Source organism: Bombyx mori, chromosome 19, assembly GCF_030269925.1.
Source record: "Bombyx mori chromosome 19, ASM3026992v2".
NCBI classification, from domain to species: Eukaryota; Metazoa; Arthropoda; class Insecta; order Lepidoptera; family Bombycidae; genus Bombyx; species Bombyx mori.
This window is the reverse complement of record NC_085125.1, coordinates 4,676,708-4,699,417: the sequence shown is the minus strand read 5'-3', so window position 1 is coordinate 4,699,417 and position 22,710 is coordinate 4,676,708. Positions and strand designations below refer to the sequence as shown.

Below are 22,710 nucleotides of genomic sequence, written 5' to 3'. Positions count from 1 at the left end.
TCATATTAGATGTACCTACTTAAACCTTAATATCACACACATGTTGTTTAATATCAAAAATTTTGTAAAAATTATTGATTCATTCATGGACATATAAAATTAATACGAAATTTGAAACCTATCGAGATATAACAGTGAAACAAAAAAAAAAGGTCTAATATTTATGTGTGGAAGATAAATTGTGGTTCTAATTAAAATATATTGGCCCCTTGTTGCATCAATGCTTCAGAAGCAAACTGCTATCTCTAATGTAGATAATATTTTGACACAAATCATTAAAGTCCATGTAAACAGGGCGGGGTTCACGCATCTGTATGAGATAAGGGTAAATGTATATAAGGGGAATGCTGCAATAGTTTACAACATAACTTCAAAGATTCGCATCCGTTCCTAAAATGAAGATCACAGTAAGTTCTCAATTGTATTTCTATGCTAATACAAACTGCGTATTCATAATACAATACCAAATGTATAGCTTAGTCAATGAAAGCATTTGAAAAATACATAATATACGAAATAATTCCGTTGTTTTTGTTTAATATGTTTCCTGTATTTAATTTTACAGATTGCCTGTTTGATTTTGATTGTGACAGCATGTTACGGTAAGTTTTTGCACCAGTCTATTTAAATACAAAACAATTGATTTCTCGCAAATAGATCTGTGTTTGTTTATCTACATATTTATGCCCTCCATAATAAGCAATTGGGATGCTTATAATGATGTACTTTTTTATTTGTTATTGCACTGTATGAATTGATGAGCCCACTGCCTCTACTCACATTCAAAATATAGTATAATAATATAATATAGTTATATAATTAAATATAGTGAAACGTTCTAACCCCATACAAATTTGCTTCGATCAACAATAGTAACGCTGTGATATAATAACGTTTGACAACGTTTGCCGCTAGCGGCGCTGTTCCAACTCCATACAAATTTGAGTTAACTTTTACGTTATCGAGAACGTTAAAAAACTTGCACTAAGCACACAGTTGTTGCAAAGACCCATAGATCATACTTTCACTTCTCTCACTATTCACTTCTTCTCTGACACTCTCTTCACTTTTACGCTTTAATCTTGTGCTTGTTAATATTGACATCAATAACAAAACCGTCAGTCATCCATCATCAAAAAACTGTAGGAATTCGAAATGGCGTGTCAAATGGGTAATTAAAATAAAATCGCTATATTAAACCCTAAAAGTAGTTTAAATAACCGAACGAAAAGCATAATATTTGCAAAAATAATTTATAGGTTTACTAATAGAACTCATGATATCAGCTATTAGACTATAGTACACAAACAGGCCTAGAAACCGGCAGAAGTTACTCCATTCCACTTGATAACTCATAATTACTTTTTCAGGTTACCCGTATGGATACGGCCATGAAAGCTCTGGTGGGCAAAGCGGTCGTGGTGGTTATGGCCAGGGAGGCGGCCAAGGCGGATATGGTGGCGGTCAAGGCGGATATGGTGGTAATCAAGGCGGATATGGTGGCAGTCAAGGCGGATATGGTGGTAGTCAGGGCGGATATGGTGGTAACCAAGGCGGATTTGGTGGCAACCAAGGCGGATATGGTGGCGGCGGTTTCCCTCAAGGACGAGTAGACCAAGGAGGTTACCGCGAACATGGATATTAATTGAAAATATAAGGATACCGTATTATTGAATTGTGGAAATAATGACCACTAGTATTGTAGAGAGTCAAAATAAAAATATTAAATTTACACTCGCTTCTTCTGATTTCTTTTTAGACTTTACAATAGCTTTCATAGTAATTTAGTTTACGCATTTAGTTTTATCTTTATTTAAAAAATATTTTTTGACTTAAGCCATACATAGCTCTGTGTCTTGGTATGTATTGTCACCCAATTAAAACTAAAAATTCTAATGATTCCTTTCGTTTTATTTCTTTCCCTCTTTTTTCCTGTTCGGGTCAAAGATCGTGATGCTCTTATTAAGTGTATAATCTATGCTTGAAATGAGAATTTCACTGTGATCAGAATATTATATTAATGTTAATTTCACAGTGCATACACACAGCTTGTTTCATATTGGAATATTGCTTGCTGTTTTGAATCAGGAATTTTTAAATGTATTGCTAACATTGAGGATTATGAGCTATTGTTAAGTTCTATCGGTAGACGAGCTAAAGTGGAGAATATCCTTATTAATTCGAAGACACGGTTATGCTCTCCCACAGCTATATCTAAAACTTCTTCAACGTTTTTATGTGGAAATAATATCCCCTTCTGTTTTCTCTAACTCCTTTACTAAAACATGCTAACCCGTTTTTCGTCGAACTCAATTTTACGTTTTTTTTCCCTACCTAAGCTGATAGCCTTGAGAGGCTCACGGGGCTCAAACCTGACGACGTTGCTAACACAAACCCTAGCAAGAGCCGTGCTTCGCAGAATCTACCACCGGATCGGAAACGCGACCCACTGAGAAGATCCGGCGAGAAACTCAGTGGGCTCAATTTTACAAATTTCACCATTTTGTGGCTGTTGGACACAAACATACTTTACGCCGGCTTGATTACGAATGGTTAGAGGTTATCCTAGCTCAAACAAAAACAATTTTATTTGTTATGAAAATGAATATAAATATATACCTTCGTATACAGACTTAAATTGTGAAGTTGTTCAAGATTTCCCAGTTTTATAAATATAATTTACGAAGACCTTGGAATTTTAATTTAAACTAGAAAACATGAATTATTTAATATTTTGTTATTTTCCCTATTTAATGCAAAAATATGTTGATCCATCGCCCTTGTGGTCGGCACTGAAATAAAGAGCTCTTGTTAATATCGTTAATTATGTTTCGTGCATAAAATTACAAAATAAACAAGTATTGAGTCCATGTTAAGAGTGGGGTCAGGACATCAGATAAGGGATTATAAATGTATATAAGATTAGTATTGCAATCACTTTCAGCATACATTTTTTGAATACCTAGCCGATTATTAGGATCATCAAAATGAGATTTACAGTAAGTTATCCAAGATAATTAGTGTGTTTTTTAATGTTGACAACATATAAAATGTGGCGATGCGTTTTTATTAGTAGTTTTTTTTAGTGCCATGAAAAACACGCGGACGCTGTCAAAGAAGGTAATACATCATTTAAAGCTTTTATATTTTATAGATAGCCTACTTAATTTTATTGCTGGCAATAACATGCTACGGTGAGAGTTCATTTATTCTGTTTTTTTTTGTCCTTAAATACGTCCTTAGACATTACTTTCCTTAATTATGTATAGTAAAACATTGATCATTTTTTAGATAATTTTTCATATTTCTATTTTTTTTGTATGGAAGTCACCTGAGACATGAGTTCTAAATCTTCGATTTTACGGAACAACGGCTGCCTCACCCTTCAAACCTAAACGCATTAACTACTTCACGGCAGAAATAGGCAGTGCTCACAGGATGCACTAACACTGGTAAGTTTTATTTTATAAATCCCTAATAGGTACATAATAATATTGAAGATATATTAAAAAATGTACCTTAGTGTAAAAACATCAATTAACAAACCAAAAGTGGTTGTTTGACTTCTTTTTTTCGTCTATCGATCTATAGGTCTATCGTCTATCGTCCGGTGCATTCGTATCTAGCGATGCAACGGTGTTCGAATCCCGAAGGCGGGTACCAATTTTTCTAATGAAATACGTACTTAACAAATGTTCACGATTGACTTCCACGGTGAAGGAATAACATCTTGTAATACAAAAATCAAACCCTTAAAATATAATTTGCGTAATTAATGGTGGTAGGACCTCTTGTGAGTCCGCACGGGTAGGTACCACGGCCCTGCCTATTTCTACTGCGAAGCAGTAATACGTTTCGGTTTGAAGGGTGGGGCAGCCGTTGTAACTATACTTGAGACCTTTGAACTTATATCTCAAGTTGGGTGGCGACGCTGTAGATTTCTATGGGCTCCAGTAACCGCTTAACACCAGGTGGGCTGTGAGCTCGTCCACCCATCTAAGCAGAAAAAAAAAGTTTTATATCATCAGAACAGAATAAAAGAAACAGTGGTTGTTTTATTGGCCATTGGCTAGGAAAAACGTTACTCTTTTTTTTATAATAAAACCTTCGATCAATAATAGTATTGATCGAAGAATAAAACAAAACATTCAACTGCAGTCGATTTTAATATGCTTGTAATTGTTAATTAATAAAATTGATACATCGAAGACTTTCCTATAATGGCTTCATGATTTTCATTTTAGTTTTTGCCTCCCATCTGTCCGACGTTTGGAAGATCCTTATTGTCTTTAGAGTCGGGGATTTTCGGTGCTTCCTGCGATTTATGCGTCTGCTCCTGAGGTTTGTGGCCATGGTCTGTGGGATGTTTTAGGTCCGGCACGTCGTGGTCCAAAGGTTTGGCTGTCGATGGCAGCTCCATGCTGATTACAACGGCCACTAACATCAGCGCGCAAACTATGATCTGTATAAAAATGTAAATAAAGCAATAAATAAGGCAATAATGTAAAAAAAAAGATGTGTGGTGTCGCGGGACACCGGATAGGAACGAAGTTCCTTAATAAAAAAATATAAATTTTAAGTTCTATTCGAGGTATAAAGAAAATAAAACTGGAGGTTTCGCAACAACCCACGGTCATTCGGTAACGGGCGAACTTATTGTGGTACACTTTATTCACGGATGTTTGCATATATGAGTTAGTGTATTACGCAAACGAACGCTCTGAGATCGTGGTCAATGAATGATAAAAAATATATTATTTTTTTGTACATTATTACAAAATGAAGTCGTACACTGTGTGCATTACTAATAAAAATCTTACATTACGGACGTTTTTTCCCGGTTAGGGTACCTCTCCATATAGCCCCATAAGGAACTTCGTTCCAAAACAAACTTTTATAAATATAGAAAGAAAATCTCACATAACAGATGCATTCATTATGTGATTATTTAGATAAATGTTTCAGTCGCGTTTGACCCTATGTAAATTTCTGGCTGTGTATTATTATTACGAACATAATTAATATTGTAACAAGAAAGTGAGTTACATTATTTGTTATGTTTTGACGTCTTGATTACTTAACTGATTATTATGAAATTTTCTATACACATTGTGAGAGAAAATTATAAGATACAATGGGTTTTCTTATCGCCGATTAAGAACGATTGCTTTCATGTAGAAAAATAAGTGTTGTATGAGAATGGCAAAACGAAAGCGAGTTATAGATTCGCGAAATAAATATATAGGATTGTAGTACATGTCCGCAGGTCTTCACGATACGTCTCATCCACAGTAAACAATAATATTGAGGGGTGAAACTGGTGAAAGGCTTTAAGGTAAAGGTTTAAAGGTTTTAACGACATATTTGCAACTTTACAGGAGAACCATTTAAAGTTTAAAATTTGGAAAAAATATTATAATATAAAAAGCTTCTTCAGCTATTTAAATAGAGTAAACTTAATTGAAGTTCCATTAAAAACATAGAACTGTTAATACCAAATAAAGCGCACCTTTACTTATAAAAATTAATGTCGCTTATGCCTTTCACTTCTCGATTAGGGTTACGGAATCCCAAATTCAGATTTTCCATTATACTAGAAATAATTAACTATATCTTATGGTAGGCAGCGGCTTGGCTCTGTCCCTGGCGTTGCTGATGTCCATGAACGACGGTGACCACTTACCATCAGGTGGGCCGTATGCTCGTCTGCCTACAAAGGCAATGAAAAATAAAAATAAAAAAATTAATCTCTTACCGCAAGTCTGGACATGTTGAGATATCTATTTCCTTTTCGCTGAATATAATTCCTGCGCTCTTTATATACAGAATTTCTAAGACAATAGTAATAATTTAATTACGAGCATGTCAATTGCAGAAAAAAACCCTAGACCATAACATGTGGTCGGTAACAGAGAAGTCATTAGCTTCTTATTAATTTGTCTAATCATTTCTTAATGAAATGATAAGTACTTGTCATGGAAAATGAATAGGTGAAGTTGACTAATGTATTTTTCTTCGTTTAAAAAAATAATTAATCATTAGTGACTCTTGTATCACGCAGGCAGGCCTTTGTAGGTAGACGAACATCCGGGAGTCGAGCGACAATGTTGGTCGCTCTAGGGCATCAGCAATGCCAGTATAAGTCGTTAATGCTGGTGGTAGGACCTCTTGTGAGTCCGCGCGGGCAGGTACCACCACCCTGCCTATTTCTGCCGTGAAGCAGTAATGCGTTTCGCTTTGAAGGGCAGGGCAGCCGTTGTAACTATACTTGAGATCCTAGAATACGGTAGGCAGCGGCTTGGCTCTGCCCCTGGCATTGCTGAAGTCCATGGCGACGGTAACCACTCACCATCAAGTGGGCCGTATGACCGTCTGCCTACAAGGGCAATAAAAAAAAAAACTCGCCCGGTTACGCTTGCAAAACCCCCTAGGTAGGAAACATCAGGTAGGAAAAAAAATGTATAGAATATTGTCTTAATAAAGTTGCGTTTGCCAGCGCGTATAACAATGTCAGTATAGGGGTCTAGTAACTTTCTCTCTTTCCATAAAATGAGCGCTAGAACAGGAGGATCTATCGGCTTGAGGAATATCTTAAAATAGGACTCATGATTAAGCTAATGAAAATAAGTTGGAAAATAGTTTTAATTATTGAATAATTAGCCCTCATTTATAATCGAAGTAAGTATTATATTTTGTTTGGTTGATTGTATGTATGTATATGCCACAGATTAACATTGTTTTTATTGTGTCTATCTGTGAATAAAGATAAAAATAGTTAAATACTAAACAGGGTGTCACTGTAATAATTTAATATAGTAATTTGAATTACAAGCCGATGTGTGATTTTAGACAAAACTACATTGTATAGATCAACATGAGTATTTTAAAATGCTTAGTCTTAATTAATAGTTTTATTCCAAAACTAAATTATATTTTTTTTAACTTTTTGATGAAGGCCTTAACCTTTTCCCAATGAAACTTAAAACGAACGTTAAAGCCAGATAAAAATTTCTTGGTTCGTAAGGAACCTGAGGAAGGATTCAAAATATGAAACAGTATAGTAACCAAGTATTGCACTATAGATGAAAAAATTAAAACACAAAAAATAAGCACTACAATATGTTTATTTATTTATTCCGTTGACATAAATTCATATGAAATTTTGAAATATATTGTTAATACATTATTTCGTTATTAATTTTCTAAGATATTCTTTACTTCCCACCGCGAGCACCAGGGAAAGCTGTAATATAGAAAGAAAAAAAATATTAATTGTGGTTAGCGAACACCAGGCGAGCGGTTAGGTTTGTAGGCAGCGGCCTGGCTCTGCCCCTAGCTTTGCTGAAGTCCATGGGCGACGGTAACCACTCACCATCAGGTGGGCCGTATGCTCGTCTGCCTACAAGGGCAATAAAAGAAAAAAGAAAAAAAAACTGCTTCCGACTCTGTATACATTATCTATTAATAATTAGTACAGTTGTTAAAACTCGACAATTATAGGTTGCGTTAATTATACTACTCGTAGTTGTGCACGTCAGAGAACATCGGGAATTACTTCATTTGATTATTACAGAATGACGTTGGTTGATATGTTAATGATAAGAATTTTCGTCGTCTTTTTTCCACTTATTTGCTAATACCCTAATGCCGGCCACTCACATTGTACGAATGTTTGCGCGCATGTGAAGGGCCGTCAAACATTCATTCGCAAACTTAGCGGCTGTGCAAATGGGTTCGGTACTCAATTTGCGAACCCGTTTGCGCTTCCTCCTACACTTGTTTACGAATGTCTCGCGAATTTCTCCTCCTTTTTAATTCGTCAATAGAACATTGAAGAAAAAAAGAGTTTTGAATTCTCTCTCAGACATCATTAACAGCCATGCTGTTTTTATAGGATTTCTTTTGATGAAGATACGCTACACAGTAGACGTCACGATCTATGAAAATAGCGAACGTCCGTTGCCTTCGCAATCCTGGGCGCAACTGGTCACACGAATGTGTGGGAGACTACGCGAGGGATCGCGGTTCGCTCGCTTTGATGTCTGTTAAAAAACCGACACAGCTTGGAAAACTACGAATGCAGGGAAAACTTTGCATAATCATTTGCAAATGTCGTCCCACACTTGCGGGTTGCGTATTCGTGCGAATGTGAGTGACCGGTGTAAAGGAATATTCCAGTTACGCCCGGACGGGTAAGAATTTTTGATCATTAATACCTCGAATGCATTTTAATAATTATTAACCAAACGATTTTGAGTTTAAAATGCATATTATTATTGCATGTCCCTTTTTTCGTTTGGCGTCAGGGCAAAACAAATAAGTTTTCACACGACCGACTTAGAGGATGTTTTCACTATATTTTCCACTCAATACGGAAAAAAGGGCCTAGTTTTTCCAAAGCATTGTAGTGATTAAGTATAATTCATCTATATGTACTCACGGGTAGGCTTGAAGTAAGGTCGGCCTTCTGTGAAAAATATAAAAAATGAAAATTATCAAAATGCTCTTGATTCCTACGTATTAATTGTCTATCAAACAAAAATAATAATAAGTACCAGTAGCGACATCTAGTGTGTGATATGAGGGCTGTGTGTATGTATTATATGTACATACATAATTATCTTTAAACTAAAAACGTTAGGTTTTTTCCTTATCTATTCGCTAGCCTAAGGGGTTATTACAACTGAGCCTGAGACAATTTGCTAGCAATAGCACTAGACATAGCAATGCTTCGCGGAATCTAAAATCTTTTATTTTTATTTTTTTCATTGCCCTTGTTGGCAGACGAGCATACGGCCCACCTGATGGTGAGTGGTTACCGTCGCCCATGGACTTCAGCAAAGCCAGGGGCAGAGCCAAGCCGCTGCCTGAGTTTAGTGTATTTTTTTTGTAAATGGCATACCTACTCTGATAATCAAGCCTACCGGCCGTTAAGTGGTTATCTAAGCCCAAACACAACACATTGTGAATGCCACTATCTAGAGACATGAGGTCTGAGATTCAATTTTGTAGTTATAACGGCTTCAAACCAAAACGCACACGCGCTTCGCGCGGCAGAAATAGGCTGGTTAGTGGTACCTGCCGATGGGGACTTAAAACATGCATTTTTCTTACATATACATAAGTTCTTAAATATGAATTTTTAAAACTAAATAAAATAAAATCAAATACAACGTTTGAGTATGCAACGTATGAGTTTACTTACGGGGAGGGTCCACGTAATATGCACCGTTGTCTGTAATAGATAAAAGACAAAAATCATCAGTAAGTAATTCTTTTCGACCTACTTAATACATGTTAAATAAAAATCAATGTCTGTGTATAAATATACTCATAAACATAAGACTTTTGTATAAACATAGCATATTAATGTAATACCTATATGCCAACGGTTCTCAAACTTATTTTGTCTACTGCCCACTTTAAGAATAAATTATTTTTAACGCCCCCATTTTTCCACATATTTAAGAACCACTAGAGCGAGAGCTCAGTCTGTGTCTAAGAGTCCTCCTAGATGAAATTACAAATCGCCTCCCCGGCCTCTACAGAACGCCCCCATTTTTTTCTGGGTCTCTTACCGCCCCCCTTGGGTTCTCCAGCGCCCACAAGGGGGCGTTATCGCCCACTTTGGGAAAGGCTGCTATATGCGTTCCTAAACCATACATTCTATTTTGATGAAGCTTGCTATAATAATAATTACTTGGTATATTTCTAACTAACTCAGTGGTGTTGGGGCCAAGGGTGGTGGGCTCTATTCTCACATCGGGTAAGCATTTATGATTTTTTTTCCTGCCTATGCTGATAGCCTTGAGAGGCTATATCAGCGTTACTGTAGCGTGTTGGTGAGCTCTCGGGGCTCAAACCGGCGGTGTTGCAACTTATTTAAATCAATGGTTGCAACACATAATGTTTTAAAACCTAAAAATTCCGATCACATTCAATTTTGTGTTATATTCATACAATTTTACTCACCGATAGGTTCGTAGCCGTTTCCTGTAAGAAAAGAAAAAAAAACGCTCATATTAATATTGAATATCAAATTTAAAATTGAATTACGAAATTACATCAAGAAACAAAATGTGGTGTTGGTATGATGTTCGAATGAAACCAAACTCCAGCCAATTTCTGCACCGTATACTTTCCGGTTAGTAAGACTATATTATTACAGCAATTGTAGGAATTATAATAACTAGTGGTCCCGCAGTAGTCGAAATTCGACTATAATTAATTGAAATTGTAAGTCTATACACTATTATGATTCTATTTTCAAATAGCATTATACTTCTATAATCACAAATTTCGCCAAGACCACACTATAGAAAAATATTAATAAAGACAAACCATATTTAATCTCTTTAAAATTTAATTCTCAATTTGACCACAGACGTTAACAACAAAACTTTGACAATAAATAAATAGTAGGTATACATACGTGTGTGCGTCAAATACGCGTTAGTGTGTGTTATGTTTTTTTTTATTGATTTAATGTATTTCTTAGACATAATTTAAAAAAATATTAAGATCCTGCACTCCTTCTCTACATTCTCTATAAGTGTGGGAAATTTCATACTCCTCCGTCCGCGCAATTTTCGTAAAAAGGGATACAAAGTTTTTGCTTCACGTATTAATATATGTATAGATTAGAAGTTAACGGGTCTGTGTTAAAAAATATATCGTTCGCGCTGTATTTTTCACGTCCAAGTGCTTCTAGTAGAGATCATCAGGAGTGACGTTTTATACGAAGGCTATTAGTTTTGAAAAAAAAAAAAAAGAATATTACACTTACCATTAGGGTTGTAATCTTCTGCAAGAAAACAAAAAGTCAATGTTAATATTGAATGCAGATTCGTAGCTTGTGTTTAAGTATGTTCCGGTTTTTGTGGGACATCCCTTATACAATACTATTGAGGCTTCGATCTCACGTCTCAATGCATTGGCAGCATTCGCATTGTGATGTCAATTACCTTTGACAACTATATTTGGCATCATACTTTTATGCTTTCAAACAAAATGGTCTTTCAAATATTAGAAAATTTGTAATTTTCTTTTATTGCTTATATGGGTGAACGAGCTGACGGCCCTCTTAGTGTTAAGTGGTTACTGGAGCCCATGGACATATACAAACGTCAATGACGTCCTCCACCTTAAGATATGAGTTTTAAGGTCTTCGTTTTTACAGTAAAACGGCAATTTTCAAAATATGAAATTCATGTTTACCGCTGCATTTAAGCAAGATTTAAGTGCGGCCCTGAGGCACCATGAAAATTGCCGTCCCGTCATCTAAACCCTACATTAATAGAGTAAAGGTCCGGTATATATGTATGTATACCTCAAAACCTAAAATTAACTTTAATAAAGCAACTCTATTTTTGATTTATGATTATTTTTTTATTGCTTAGATGGGTGGATGAGCTCACAGCCCACCTGGTGTTAAGTGGTTACTGGAGCCCATGGATATCTATAACGTAAATGCGCCACCCACCTTGGGATATAAGTTCTAAGATCTCAGTATAGTTACAACGGCTGCTCCACCCTTCAAACCGAAACGCATCACTGTTTCACGGCAGAAATAAGCAGGGTGGTGGTACCTATCCGCGCGGACTCACAACAGGTCCTACCACCAGTAATTACGCAAATTAGAATTTTGCGGGTTTGATTTTTATTACACAATGTTGTTCCTTCGCCGTGGAATATTATGAATTACTTCACACTTCTTAAAGCTTTTTTTTGTGCACTCCCAGTTTTTTGCCAGCCTTGAAGATTTCGCTCTGAGTCTCTGAGGACTAGCCGCTAGTGGCCTTGGTGTAAATCCAACACTGCATGCATGTACTTACTGGGAGGATTAACGATGTACGGGCGGTTGTCTGAAAAAGATAAAATATCGAATTATGATCGAGTTGCCTTATAAATTTGTAATGTGTTTTTTTTTTTATTGCTTAGATGAGTGGACGAGCTCACAGCCCACCTAGTGTTAAGTGGTTACTGGAGCCCATAGACATCTACAACGTAAATGTGCCACTCACCTTGAGACATAAGTTCTAAGGTCTCAGGTATAGTTACAGCGGCTGCCCCACCCTTCAAACCGAAACGCATTACTGCTTCACGGCAGAAATAAGCAGGGTGGTGGTACCTAACCGTGTGTGATAGATATGTTTTATGCAGTTTTTAAACGAAAAGGAATTATCACAAAAACTATACTGAATAGGTCACCAGACAAACAACTAACCAGTTTATCTCACTATTTTAAGTGACTATTTATTTTGTAAAATGTTAATTATTTAAATTTCAAGCTTCTAGATAAAAATTAAGTATTCTATCTGTTATTCTAGTATATTCTTTTTTCTTTATTTCTAGTATTTCTTATTTAACTTTTATTTTCGCCTAATTAAATCACAACACATAACATTATACATATTATATAACATAGCTCGTTCAACCATCTAAGCAATAAAAAATAAATAAAAAAAATTCAATAGAACGGGATAAAATATAACTTACCAATAGGTTCGTAGCCGTTTCCTGTAAAAAAAAAAACACAAATCAATATCAATGCTAAGTTATACGAAGAGGCAATTTGATGGGACTGTTAAAGCTAACTTATTGTGCTACCTTGCAGTTGCAATAAAGTAATCATGCGTTCCGTGTTATTAAACAGAATAATAATGCAATAGAGATTTTGAAGGTGGACGGACGGCCCGTGATTAGAGATGATCGACATTCATAAAAAAACTTACCAAAGTATTTTCAATGCTCTAGAAAGAGTATTAAAAATAGTTTATACTCTATATATATATTTTATTTTTATACTCTAGAATCTAGATAGAATATTGAAAATACTTTAGAAAAAAACAAAATTAAGTCACGTAAGACAGTGTTTAATTGTTATTTGAATTAATCTAAAATATTATTTTATATAATATAGGACTTTTTTTTTTTAATTCGCGAGCGATCTCAACTAACGTGTGTACCATTCCATATTATTATATTATGCACCTTTATAAACAATTGAAGAGGCTTATTCCAACTTTCTTGTTTTTGATGAATTGTAATTTTTTAGATTTTAATATTTGAAGGTATGTGCTTGATTTAAAAGAGACGAAAAGAGCACGTTTTTCCTTTTCTGATTTAAAAGAGATTGTTTAGTTTTATAAATTTTTAGAAGACATGTTTATAAGTCGTTCGTAATAAAAAATTCAATTTCTTAACAATTTTAGTTAAGCCACTTTAATTCTAAAGGTGCGATATGTGCTTAGCGATGATCACAGCTATGCGTTTCACTAGTAGATTTAAAGTGTGGGTCAAGTTATTTCACAAATAGGGTATGCAATGCGAACCAGTCTTAGAATAACAGTGATTTTAAGGTACATATTATGTACTTTACCTACCTACGAAAAATTATTCAATTAATTGAAAATTTTCAACACTTGAATTTTTTTTACATTATTGAAAACTTACCATTGAAACTAATATTGGATTTTTTTCATGGTTCCCTATTATGCTCCCTAAAATAAATCACATACAAAGCAAACAAAATCCCATACTAAGAACACGAAGATTATATATAATAGTGACAATTTTTAAGTGACAAATCTCCAAATTTTTAAAAAAAACTGAATTTGCGCGTATTTAAGAGAGTATTTATGAATAAAAAATTGGGCGTTCTACGAATTTGTGTATGTTTAGAGTTTCTGGAATAACGACTAAAGATTTAAGAATTTATTTAATGTTCTACGACTCCTACATCTAAAATCTCTTAAATTATACTATCAAGTTCGCTAAGGACATTTTCAGTTGGTGAGTCACAAGTCGTAAACAAATATGTGATTATATTATATTTTCAACTACAACTCACCTACAGTAGGCTGGGCAAAGAATGGATCGGCTGAAAAACAAAATCGAAATGAAAAAATAATGGATGATAATTATTAGAATACTATATATTTGCTTCAATTCAATTATTACTTTTGCAAATACTCTTTATTAAGTAAGCGATGTTAAGTGAACAGGGTTCTTGCTATTCGCAATTGTATTAAGTAATATAAATAAGGAATTTATTGGGGAAACTGTTTAAAAAATTATTGTAAATCTATTATACAGGGTGTATCGCACTCGGCTCCCAAAAGTAATACCGCTTTTGATCCCTAAAATGATAGCACTAAAAAAAAATATTAGACTTTTGGTGTATGCATTACAATGTATCGCAATGTAACAATGTTTTTAACCCACAGACACAGCGCACTGAGTTTCCCGCCGGATTTTCTCAGTAGGTCGCGTTTCCGATCCGGTGGTAGATTCTGCGAAGCACTGCTCTTGTTAGGGTTCGTGTTAGCAACGCTCCCGGTTTGAGCCCCGTGAGCTCATCTATTCGCCCGGTTACATTGACATAGCCTCTCACGGCTATCAGCTTAGGTAGGGAAAAAAAAACAATGTTTTGAAATTGACGCGCCGAATCTACGGTCGCGCGGGAACGCGGATGCTATTCACAGATGTTTTCGCGTTAGTTTGACTTTTTAACAAACATTAATTCTTCTTTTTTTTTGCAGCATGGTTTCATGTGATACCATAACTACCAATGTCGAATTTAAAAAACGAAATCTATGAAGATTTCGACACATAGAAGATTTGAACATAGATATGAAGATATGAAGACAGATATGAAGATTTGAAACAGTGACTGATCACTGTTACATACTTCGTTTAATCAACAATGATCTATAGCGGAATGAAATTATGTTGATTTATCTCAAATGGCCGGTCCATAGAAAATCTCGTTGTACAGGGAAGGGTTGACGGTACAAGACCTGGCGGGAGGTCACAAATAAGGTGGATCGACCAAATTAAAACTGCAGTGAGAGGTCCCCTACATGAGTGCAGTATAATGGCCTCGAGCAGGGAGGGATGGCGCGACATCGTGAGACGCATCAAGTCTGCCCCTTCCAACACTACATGACGATCACGGCCACTCTGTCAATAGTGACACGATTGAGAAGAAATCTCAAAAAAATAAAAATAATGAAAAGGAATAAAATGAAGTAAATGAATGTATATTTTCCATTTACTGTAGGCTTATCTGGTTTGCCTGGTTTTTTATCGCTTTCGGTAACACGACTGTACACACCCTGTATTCTAGTGGACTATAGAAAGAAAAATGTATAATAATTCAATTATTTCGTTAATACTCACGGTCATTGATCACAACTGAAAAAAGAAATATATGTCTTAAAATATGTACTAGAAAGAGAAAGTTGCAAGATTTGATATAAGGTTATACAGTCCGTTTACATTCATTATAATATATCACTTTAAATTATTATAATTACTACGGTTTACGATTTAAATTGAAAATAAAGATTGTTTGTAAAAAATGAATTATTATTATGTTCTATTATGTATTTTACGAGTATATTAGACTAGTGAAACTTGACCACGCTTTGCTGTGATGATCGCAAGATACCACACATATCAGCATCAGCACATAAAAAATCTAATTATATTACGTGAATTATACGGACGTGTATCATTTTAAATTAAACTATATGATGCATTACATAATTAACGATATCATGCACGGTTATAAATATGTGTAGGTACTTGTAAAAAGCTATCGATAAACATTGGTTCATTATTAGTAAGTCTTACATTCATTACATTAACATCAAAAAAGAACATGGAATGCTCTTTGCCAGCAGTGCTTATGGTACTGTTGAGTACAGATACTCTATTGATCCTTTAACAAACCTTATCGCGAATTCAAAATAACACAATACAAAACGATTTTTTAAATAATTTCGATAGCAATTTGATTGTTATATTATTATACATTGTTCATGCTAAATAGGATTAGATAGATCATGCAAACAGAAATAAACAGTTTTAATGAAATTCTCAGCGATAAAAGCCCAATAAATAGCATGCAATTTCACTTTATTTACATAATTTCGATTTTAATCGGAGACGTCTAAAAGGAATAAGTAAATCAGGGTAAAAATCAAACAATAAAGTTCATGCGATTTAATCTTACATATTTGTTGAAGAATAACAAAACTGTTACAAACATTCTATAGAAAAAACAAAATATAGATAAATAAAATTTCCACAAAAGAGTTTTTATATTTTTCGGAACGTAATTTTTATGCTTTTTTTCTTTGTATCATGTCTTGTGTGTGTGTGTGGCATTGCGTTGCTTACTTCCCACCGCGAGCTCCGGGGAACGGGGCTGATTTAAAAATAAAGAAATATAAATATCTTTGGCTTTACGTTTTTTTTTATTAGTTGGATGTGTGGACGAGCTTAGAGCCCACCTGGTGTTAAGTGGTTACTGGAGCCCATTGACATCTACAACATAAATGCGCCACCCACCTTGAGACATAAGTTCTAAGGTCTCAAGTATAGTTGCATTGTATTAATACATAAATAAAAACAGACTATAGTAGAAGTGAGTGTAAATAAACTATTGTAATAATACTAAACAGTCATATAGAGTTTTTACGAAGTATTTAAGACATACTCAGGCGATAACTCGCTTAAGCTAATAAATAATAAATAAATAAAAAATAGAACGCGTGCAACTTGGAGCACATGAAAGAAGTGAAAGTTCTTTTGAGGTGTGTGGTATTGTGGTTTTCTTCATTTTTCATCCTTAAATCTAATTTCTCTTGGAATACTGTGTATGAGAGAAATGACTTTGCTTGCTTTGTCCTCTCCGTCTCTTCACGGTCGAGTGGTTCGCGAGACGCTCTGTCTATTTTCTCACTCTCGCTCTTCCTAAATTGTATCTTTTCTCTCTAGCCGCAACGAATCTGTCGCGAGTTGAATTTTACTCTGAACGCGCCTAAAGAAGTTTCACTTCAAAAACCGCAGCGTTTGCTCAACTTCGTTCGAACGATTTTTTTTAAATTTTATATTTTGATGAAAAAATATTTCAAGATTAAATCCATGACTATGTTAAATAGATATACATTAACTATCTGAAAACTTTCGTTGAAGTCGTAGATGTAATTACATTAAAAATATTTTTACGAATTAATCTCGCCTTTTTTTATTGTCCTGATATTTAGGTATATCTGACGTTTCGAGTACTTTACATTTTTCAGAAATTACATAAAATCGATGATGTGAAATAAAACTGTTAAAATTACTTTTAATTATTAACTGCCTTACTTGGCCTTTGGGGTCTGTTGTAGGGCCGGTTTACGTACGCAGGTCCAGTACCTAAAATGTTTTTCATCTTTATTAACGGGTAATATTATACGTAGCTATAAAATAATCATTTGTTTTAGGAATTCTTATGTTATTTGAATAATATTTTTTACACTTACTTATTGGCACGTATCCGGGTTGACCTGAAAAATAAAAATGGCATTTTCGTGTTAAAGTTTTATTATTATTAATAATTCATTTTTATTAATGTATATTTTTAAATTCGTTTCTAAATAATTTGAAACTCACCGATTACGGGCCGAGAAAAGCCAGGATCCGCTGTAAAACCGCAAAAATGGATTTAAACAATAATTTAACATTCACCATATTTTCAAAGATATTTTATATGAACAGCTGCATAAATTGAAGCATAAGATATAATAACAAGTAAATCACTTACGGTTCGAGATGAGAACTGAAATAATTAAAAATATTTATCAGTGACTGTTACATAATAGTACACGATTACGTAGTAATAAATTCATTAAAGTTTTACATTAAATTTTTACCCTATCCTTAACGTTTGCTTAGCGAATTTTGTGTATTATTTTGAAATGTATTATATGTATATTATATATTATGTATTATATAATCGAAATGTATTCGTTGCGAAAACAACTTAATAGTTGCTTCATTCAACCTACCCATCTTTATAATATAAGTATATTAATCACGAATTATAATGACGCTAAATTTTCGATCATTATATTGTATTATTGTTTTTAAAAAATCCGTATGTTTTCATTATCAACAGTGATGCTGTGTTAAATACGCCATTTTCGTCATATCAAGTAAACGATTTGCAGGAAAATTATTAATGTTTCTTGTGCTTAGTAGAAGTGACAAAAAACAAACACTATCAACAGCATTGTAGGTGCACACACACACATGTATATATGTTGTTATTTTTTTATTAGTCTTAAAGTGCGACGAGGAACATTTGTAGTAACTTTTAATTTATTTCACACATTATATCTATTTATTGAGGGGTGAAAGGCCATTTGATTTAAATGATATCTCGCTTAATACGCTACATTTATCTTTGTCATTAAATTTTATTTGGTAGGTATTAGTCTCAACATTTGTATTATTTTTAAAATCGCAAATATGTCACTTAAACGAAATAGCCTTTTACCGCCCGTCTGTAGTTGTTGGTTCACCGATTCTCATTGACATTAGCAATTTCAGGGGTAGTTATGGTCTACTTTTGTACACATTTCAGTTACTTGAAATTGGAATTATTGTAACATAGTCGATGGTAATTTTTTTAAGAAAGGTACGGATCAATTACGCCATATTGAGTAATTAATTGAGAGCTTCAAAAACCTGAGAAACACAACATGGTAGAATCTAGTATTCTTCTTCTTACGAATATTTATTAGATTAGGAAAGGAAGTTATCCTTGAATTTTAGGTACTTACTGACTATACGCACTGAAATTCAATCACATTTAATTTTATCTATGGTTACTGAATTTATCAAATAATTAACAAAAAAGGTTTTGCTATTTATCTAGAAATTTTTGCCTAGAAATTTGTGGCCCGAATTAGGGTTGTCAAAAATATCCACTAAAAAATACCTTATAATGCCAAGCAAAAGCGTATTAAGTTACAAAAATAAGGAAGAGAAAGAAGAAAGGAAAAGTTTTCAAGAGACACGTTATCTTTTAGAATGAGAAGAAGTGAGATGCTTATTTTTTTTTAATAATGTTCGTTTTGTTTTTTGCTAATTTTTAACATACCGTGACCCGGATGGTTATTGTCGACCACGTTAACTGAAAAAAATTACGACGGTATTTGATTTAATCGAAAACGGTAATGTAAAACGAATTTTATTATTTATCTATATTGTTTTTTTTTTTTTTTTTTTTTTTTTTAAATCGTACGTACCGTGTCCAGGATTATTATTATCGACGACGTTCACTGAAAAAGAGTAAATTTCATAGTTTTTTTGATAAAAAATATTATTCTTATTATTATTTATATTATTATTATTTTATTCTTTAGTACAAGATTGAATAAAGAGTAAAAACGTACCACCGTAACGTTTTTTCGCGTCACGAACTGGAAAAAAGAAATCGTTACAGTTGTTAGTAAAAGCAAAACGTATTCGGTTATAAAGCGTGACAGATGCCGCCATTTTATAGCATGCCAAATGCCAAATGCAACATTTTCATCCCTTTGAGTTACGAACCTGAGTCAGCGTTTTCCACTACCTTAACTGGGTCTAGAAGAGGAGAGAGGAAAAGGAGAGAGTTAGAATAGAAAGAAGAGAAATAGTAAAAGCAGGTCCTTTCCGTTCAATAGTTATTGAGCACTTTTTATCTTGGATAAGTCTACGAGTATATGATGTCAATTTAATTCAAATACACAGACATTTTTTAATCAATACTGTATGTGTAATCATAACCTACAACTGTTTTCGTGTAAATGTTAAAAAAAAATACAGCTATTTTTAAGTGTAGGTATTTTTGATTGTTCTTAAGACTTTAAAATAGGTGGCTAGAGCAATATGACCACGCGTCGAAATAATAAAAATTCATATATTCGTTACATTTCGTAAATTATACCGCAGACATGTATTTATAAATATGTACAGAATAAACCTCTATATTATATAGTAGTAAAAGTATGGTTAAAAATGTTTTTTTCTTAAATCAGCTGCTTCGTACCTTGAGCGTTGGCCATAGCCAGCAGAGCGAGGACGAAAATCTGTAAAACACATAATATAAACTTCATTTTTCGATCGTTGAATTATATACACTGGCAAGTAAATACAAAAACAATCGTTATCTAGAATATCACGGCACAAGATAAAAACGATAAGATTGAAGTTCTAATTTCAGGATAAAAAAACAGTGATGATTTATAGGCTTACTATATAGTGTACAATTACAGTTACAATGACTATGTATGAGAACTACAAAGGTTATTTTTAACAATGGTGGTAGGACCTCTTGTGAGTTCGCACGAGTAGGTACCACCACCCTACCTATTTCTGCCGTGAAGTAGTAATGCGTTTCAGTTTGAAGGGTGGGGCAGCCGTTGTAACTATACTGAGACCTTAGAACTCATATCTCAAGGTGGGTGGTGGAATCTACGTTGTAGATGTCTATGGGCTCCGGTAACCACTTAACACCATGTGAGCTGTGAGCTCGTCCACACATCTATGTAATTAACTCATGTCAAAAAGTGTGCGTATTTGGATTAAAAATTTTTTATTGTGATAAAAAATTTTGAATATTTATCCAGGATATACATATATATTTTAGGATATTTAGACAATTTGGATATTTGGGTGCTTAGCATTGGTGTCGTTAAAAAAATTATTTAATCACAAACTGAAGTTTTATTACATAAGTCATGTTAAGGTCACCTTCGTATTACAAAAACCTATTTGCTGGTATTTATATATACACACAGACGTGTGCAAACAAAAGACAAGTTTGCGGTTAGATCGTGTGAAACAATATTTTTATTACGTAATCATCTGTATTTTAGTAATGGGCATTACCTATTTTTGTATTTCGAACTGTTTTTTTTTTTCAGTAGGTAGTCCTCACTATACCTACTAGTCCTCAGACAATACCACTACTACCTGGCTTTTTTTTTTGAAGTGGTTTAGGTATTTATGCCCTGTTAGTTTTTAGGTGACCTCTTTGTTTTGTTTAATTTGTCATGTCAAACTATGTAGTACCAACCGACTTTTATGAAGCAAAATCTAGCGTAAGTTTCTGAACACGATAAGATAAGCAATAAAAAAAAAAGTAAAATGCGTCATAATAATTTGTTAACGTCTGCGTGCTATAAACCAGTAAAAATAAGATGGAAGCTATATAGTGTATGTATTTATACTATTTAGTTATCTAGGAGCTTGTAGGAAGGAGTTCGTTCCAACGGCTGCTCTGGGACTGATCGTTGTCTAATTATTTATATGTACATCTAATTAATTTCGTAAATTCTTGGTTACTTTGAAATAACGATATTATTGCTGCAAGCACATCACATTAAGTTGTTGAGCAGTTAAACGGCCATTGCTAAGCTAATAATGTATCTCACCTAAAGAAAATCCGGTTTATCTACACAATGGTTAATTAGAAAAGGTATTTTCGATTCTCGTAGAGCTATTTCAGGTTATTTAATATTAAAAATATAAATCAACATCTGCAGCGACACGCAACACAAGCAAGCAACGAAATTTTAATTTTTAATTAAGACGATAAGCAATGATTACTTGGATAACGATAATAATACTTAGTATGTTGTCTTTTCGTTGGTAGGTATAGTTTTCAAATTGCTTACACAAAAGTTTTTTTTTTTTTAATTTAGCTTTTTCTTATGATTTCAATTTAAAGGGAAAGTAAGCGAGATAAAATATTTAAAAATTATAATATTAGTTACATAGTAAATAATAGTCATTGTATGTTATGTTTTAGTCTGTAACGGACTATCACGATTACTTTCTTTTTGTTTGCTTGTCTTTGAAAGTAAACGAAGGCAAAACATACATTATATACGTGAAATTATTCTCACACGTCTTAATAACAATTAGAGTAAGTAAAATTTAATCGGAACGGATTAAATCGTATTTAAGCAAGTTAGGAAAATTAAAAATCAATGAAAACTTACCATGAAGAATTTCATTTTTATATGATCACGAGTTATCACAGGCGAAAATATTAAAGTTGTGCTTAAATTTTAGGCGATCACTCTCTTATATAGTGTACAGATAACCTGCGATGACCTGAGTAAATATTGTAATTCAAACAATTCTTGTGTCTACATACAAAACACATTTTTCTGTACCGATTCCGGTAATCAGTCATGTTTTTGAATTGCAAATTTTTTGTTAACTTTTTTCCTAGAAACTGTCTGTTTCGAGAACAAAACATCGGTTTTGGTATAATTGGAAAATGCATTTGTAAATACAAGTGGTAATAAAACATAATGGAAAAGTAAAAGTTGAGTTGTAACTATACTTGAGACCTTAGAACTTATATCTCAAGGTGGGTGGCGCATTTACGTTGTGGATGTCTATGGGCTCCAGTAACCACTTAACATCAGGTGGGCTGTTAGCTCGTCTACCCATATAAGCAATAAAAAAAAAAGTTGTTTATTCTGTTGCAATATTTAAAAGTTTTATTAAGCAGCTGTACTTATTTGTGTTCTTCCGCACCAACACACGCATCGTTCAAGTGATAAGACAACACGCGCCAAATGTCGCCGTTAACCTTGACTTTAAACATTGATATATAAAACTAATAAATACATCAATGACTCTAAAGCGTTAAATTATATTGTTGAGGTGAAACATCTTTGCGATATAATTATTATTAGGTAAGACGTATCATACCTACACATATCCAGTACGTGACGGTGTATCCTTGCAACGTCAACTTTTTTTTGCTATGTTTTTTGTTTATATATGAGCTTTCTAACGGTCTATTAAAGGCGAGGTGAATACCGCAAGGTCGAGGAGTACCAGTTTTTATTGCTTAATTTTCGACCCGCG

The 22,710-nt window shown here is 33.8% G+C and overlaps 2 protein-coding genes and 2 long non-coding RNA genes across 9 annotated transcripts; 2 read left to right on the top strand and 2 right to left on the bottom strand.

Annotated features, from left to right (window-relative positions):
- The first annotated feature begins 361 nt into the window (after positions 1-361).
- On the top strand, positions 362-1,899 carry CPG18 (cuticular protein glycine-rich 18). Its single transcript, NM_001173315.2, has 3 exons — positions 362-407; positions 566-602; positions 1,371-1,899. Exons 1-3 carry the CDS (start codon positions 396-398, stop codon positions 1,643-1,645), a joined length of 324 nt encoding a protein of 107 aa, NP_001166786.1. The 5' UTR covers positions 362-395; the 3' UTR covers positions 1,646-1,899.
- A 1,370-nt stretch (positions 1,900-3,269) lies between these two features.
- LOC134200661 (uncharacterized) lies at positions 3,270-4,463 on the top strand. Its single transcript, XR_009975667.1, has 2 exons — positions 3,270-3,452; positions 4,245-4,463. It is a non-coding gene; the product is annotated as an uncharacterized LOC134200661 (long non-coding RNA).
- Positions 4,464-7,106: 2,643 nt separating this feature from the next.
- LOC101746878 (uncharacterized) lies at positions 7,107-22,356 on the bottom strand. Of its 6 annotated transcripts, XM_038017530.2 has the most exons (19): positions 21,828-22,356; positions 19,871-19,910; positions 19,393-19,425; positions 19,236-19,262; positions 19,089-19,121; positions 18,941-18,973; positions 17,600-17,614; positions 17,449-17,478; positions 17,319-17,342; positions 17,161-17,211; positions 15,184-15,198; positions 13,853-13,882; positions 12,499-12,519; positions 11,835-11,864; positions 10,787-10,804; positions 9,973-9,993; positions 9,206-9,235; positions 8,441-8,467; positions 7,107-7,243 (listed from the first exon to the last, which is right to left on the bottom strand). In XM_038017530.2, exons 1-19 carry the CDS (start codon positions 21,840-21,842, stop codon positions 7,215-7,217), a joined length of 522 nt encoding a protein of 173 aa, XP_037873458.1. In that variant the 5' UTR covers positions 21,843-22,356; the 3' UTR covers positions 7,107-7,214. The 6 variants fall into 6 exon arrangements, with proteins under 6 accessions (XP_037873458.1, XP_037873460.1, XP_037873462.1 ...); XM_038017532.2 differs by lacking the exon at positions 8,441-8,467; XM_038017534.2 differs by lacking the exon at positions 13,853-13,882.
- LOC134200663 (uncharacterized) lies at positions 20,124-21,803 on the bottom strand. Its single transcript, XR_009975670.1, has 2 exons — positions 21,707-21,803; positions 20,124-20,884 (listed from the first exon to the last, which is right to left on the bottom strand). It is a non-coding gene; the product is annotated as an uncharacterized LOC134200663 (long non-coding RNA).
- Positions 22,357-22,710: the final 354 nt, after the last annotated feature.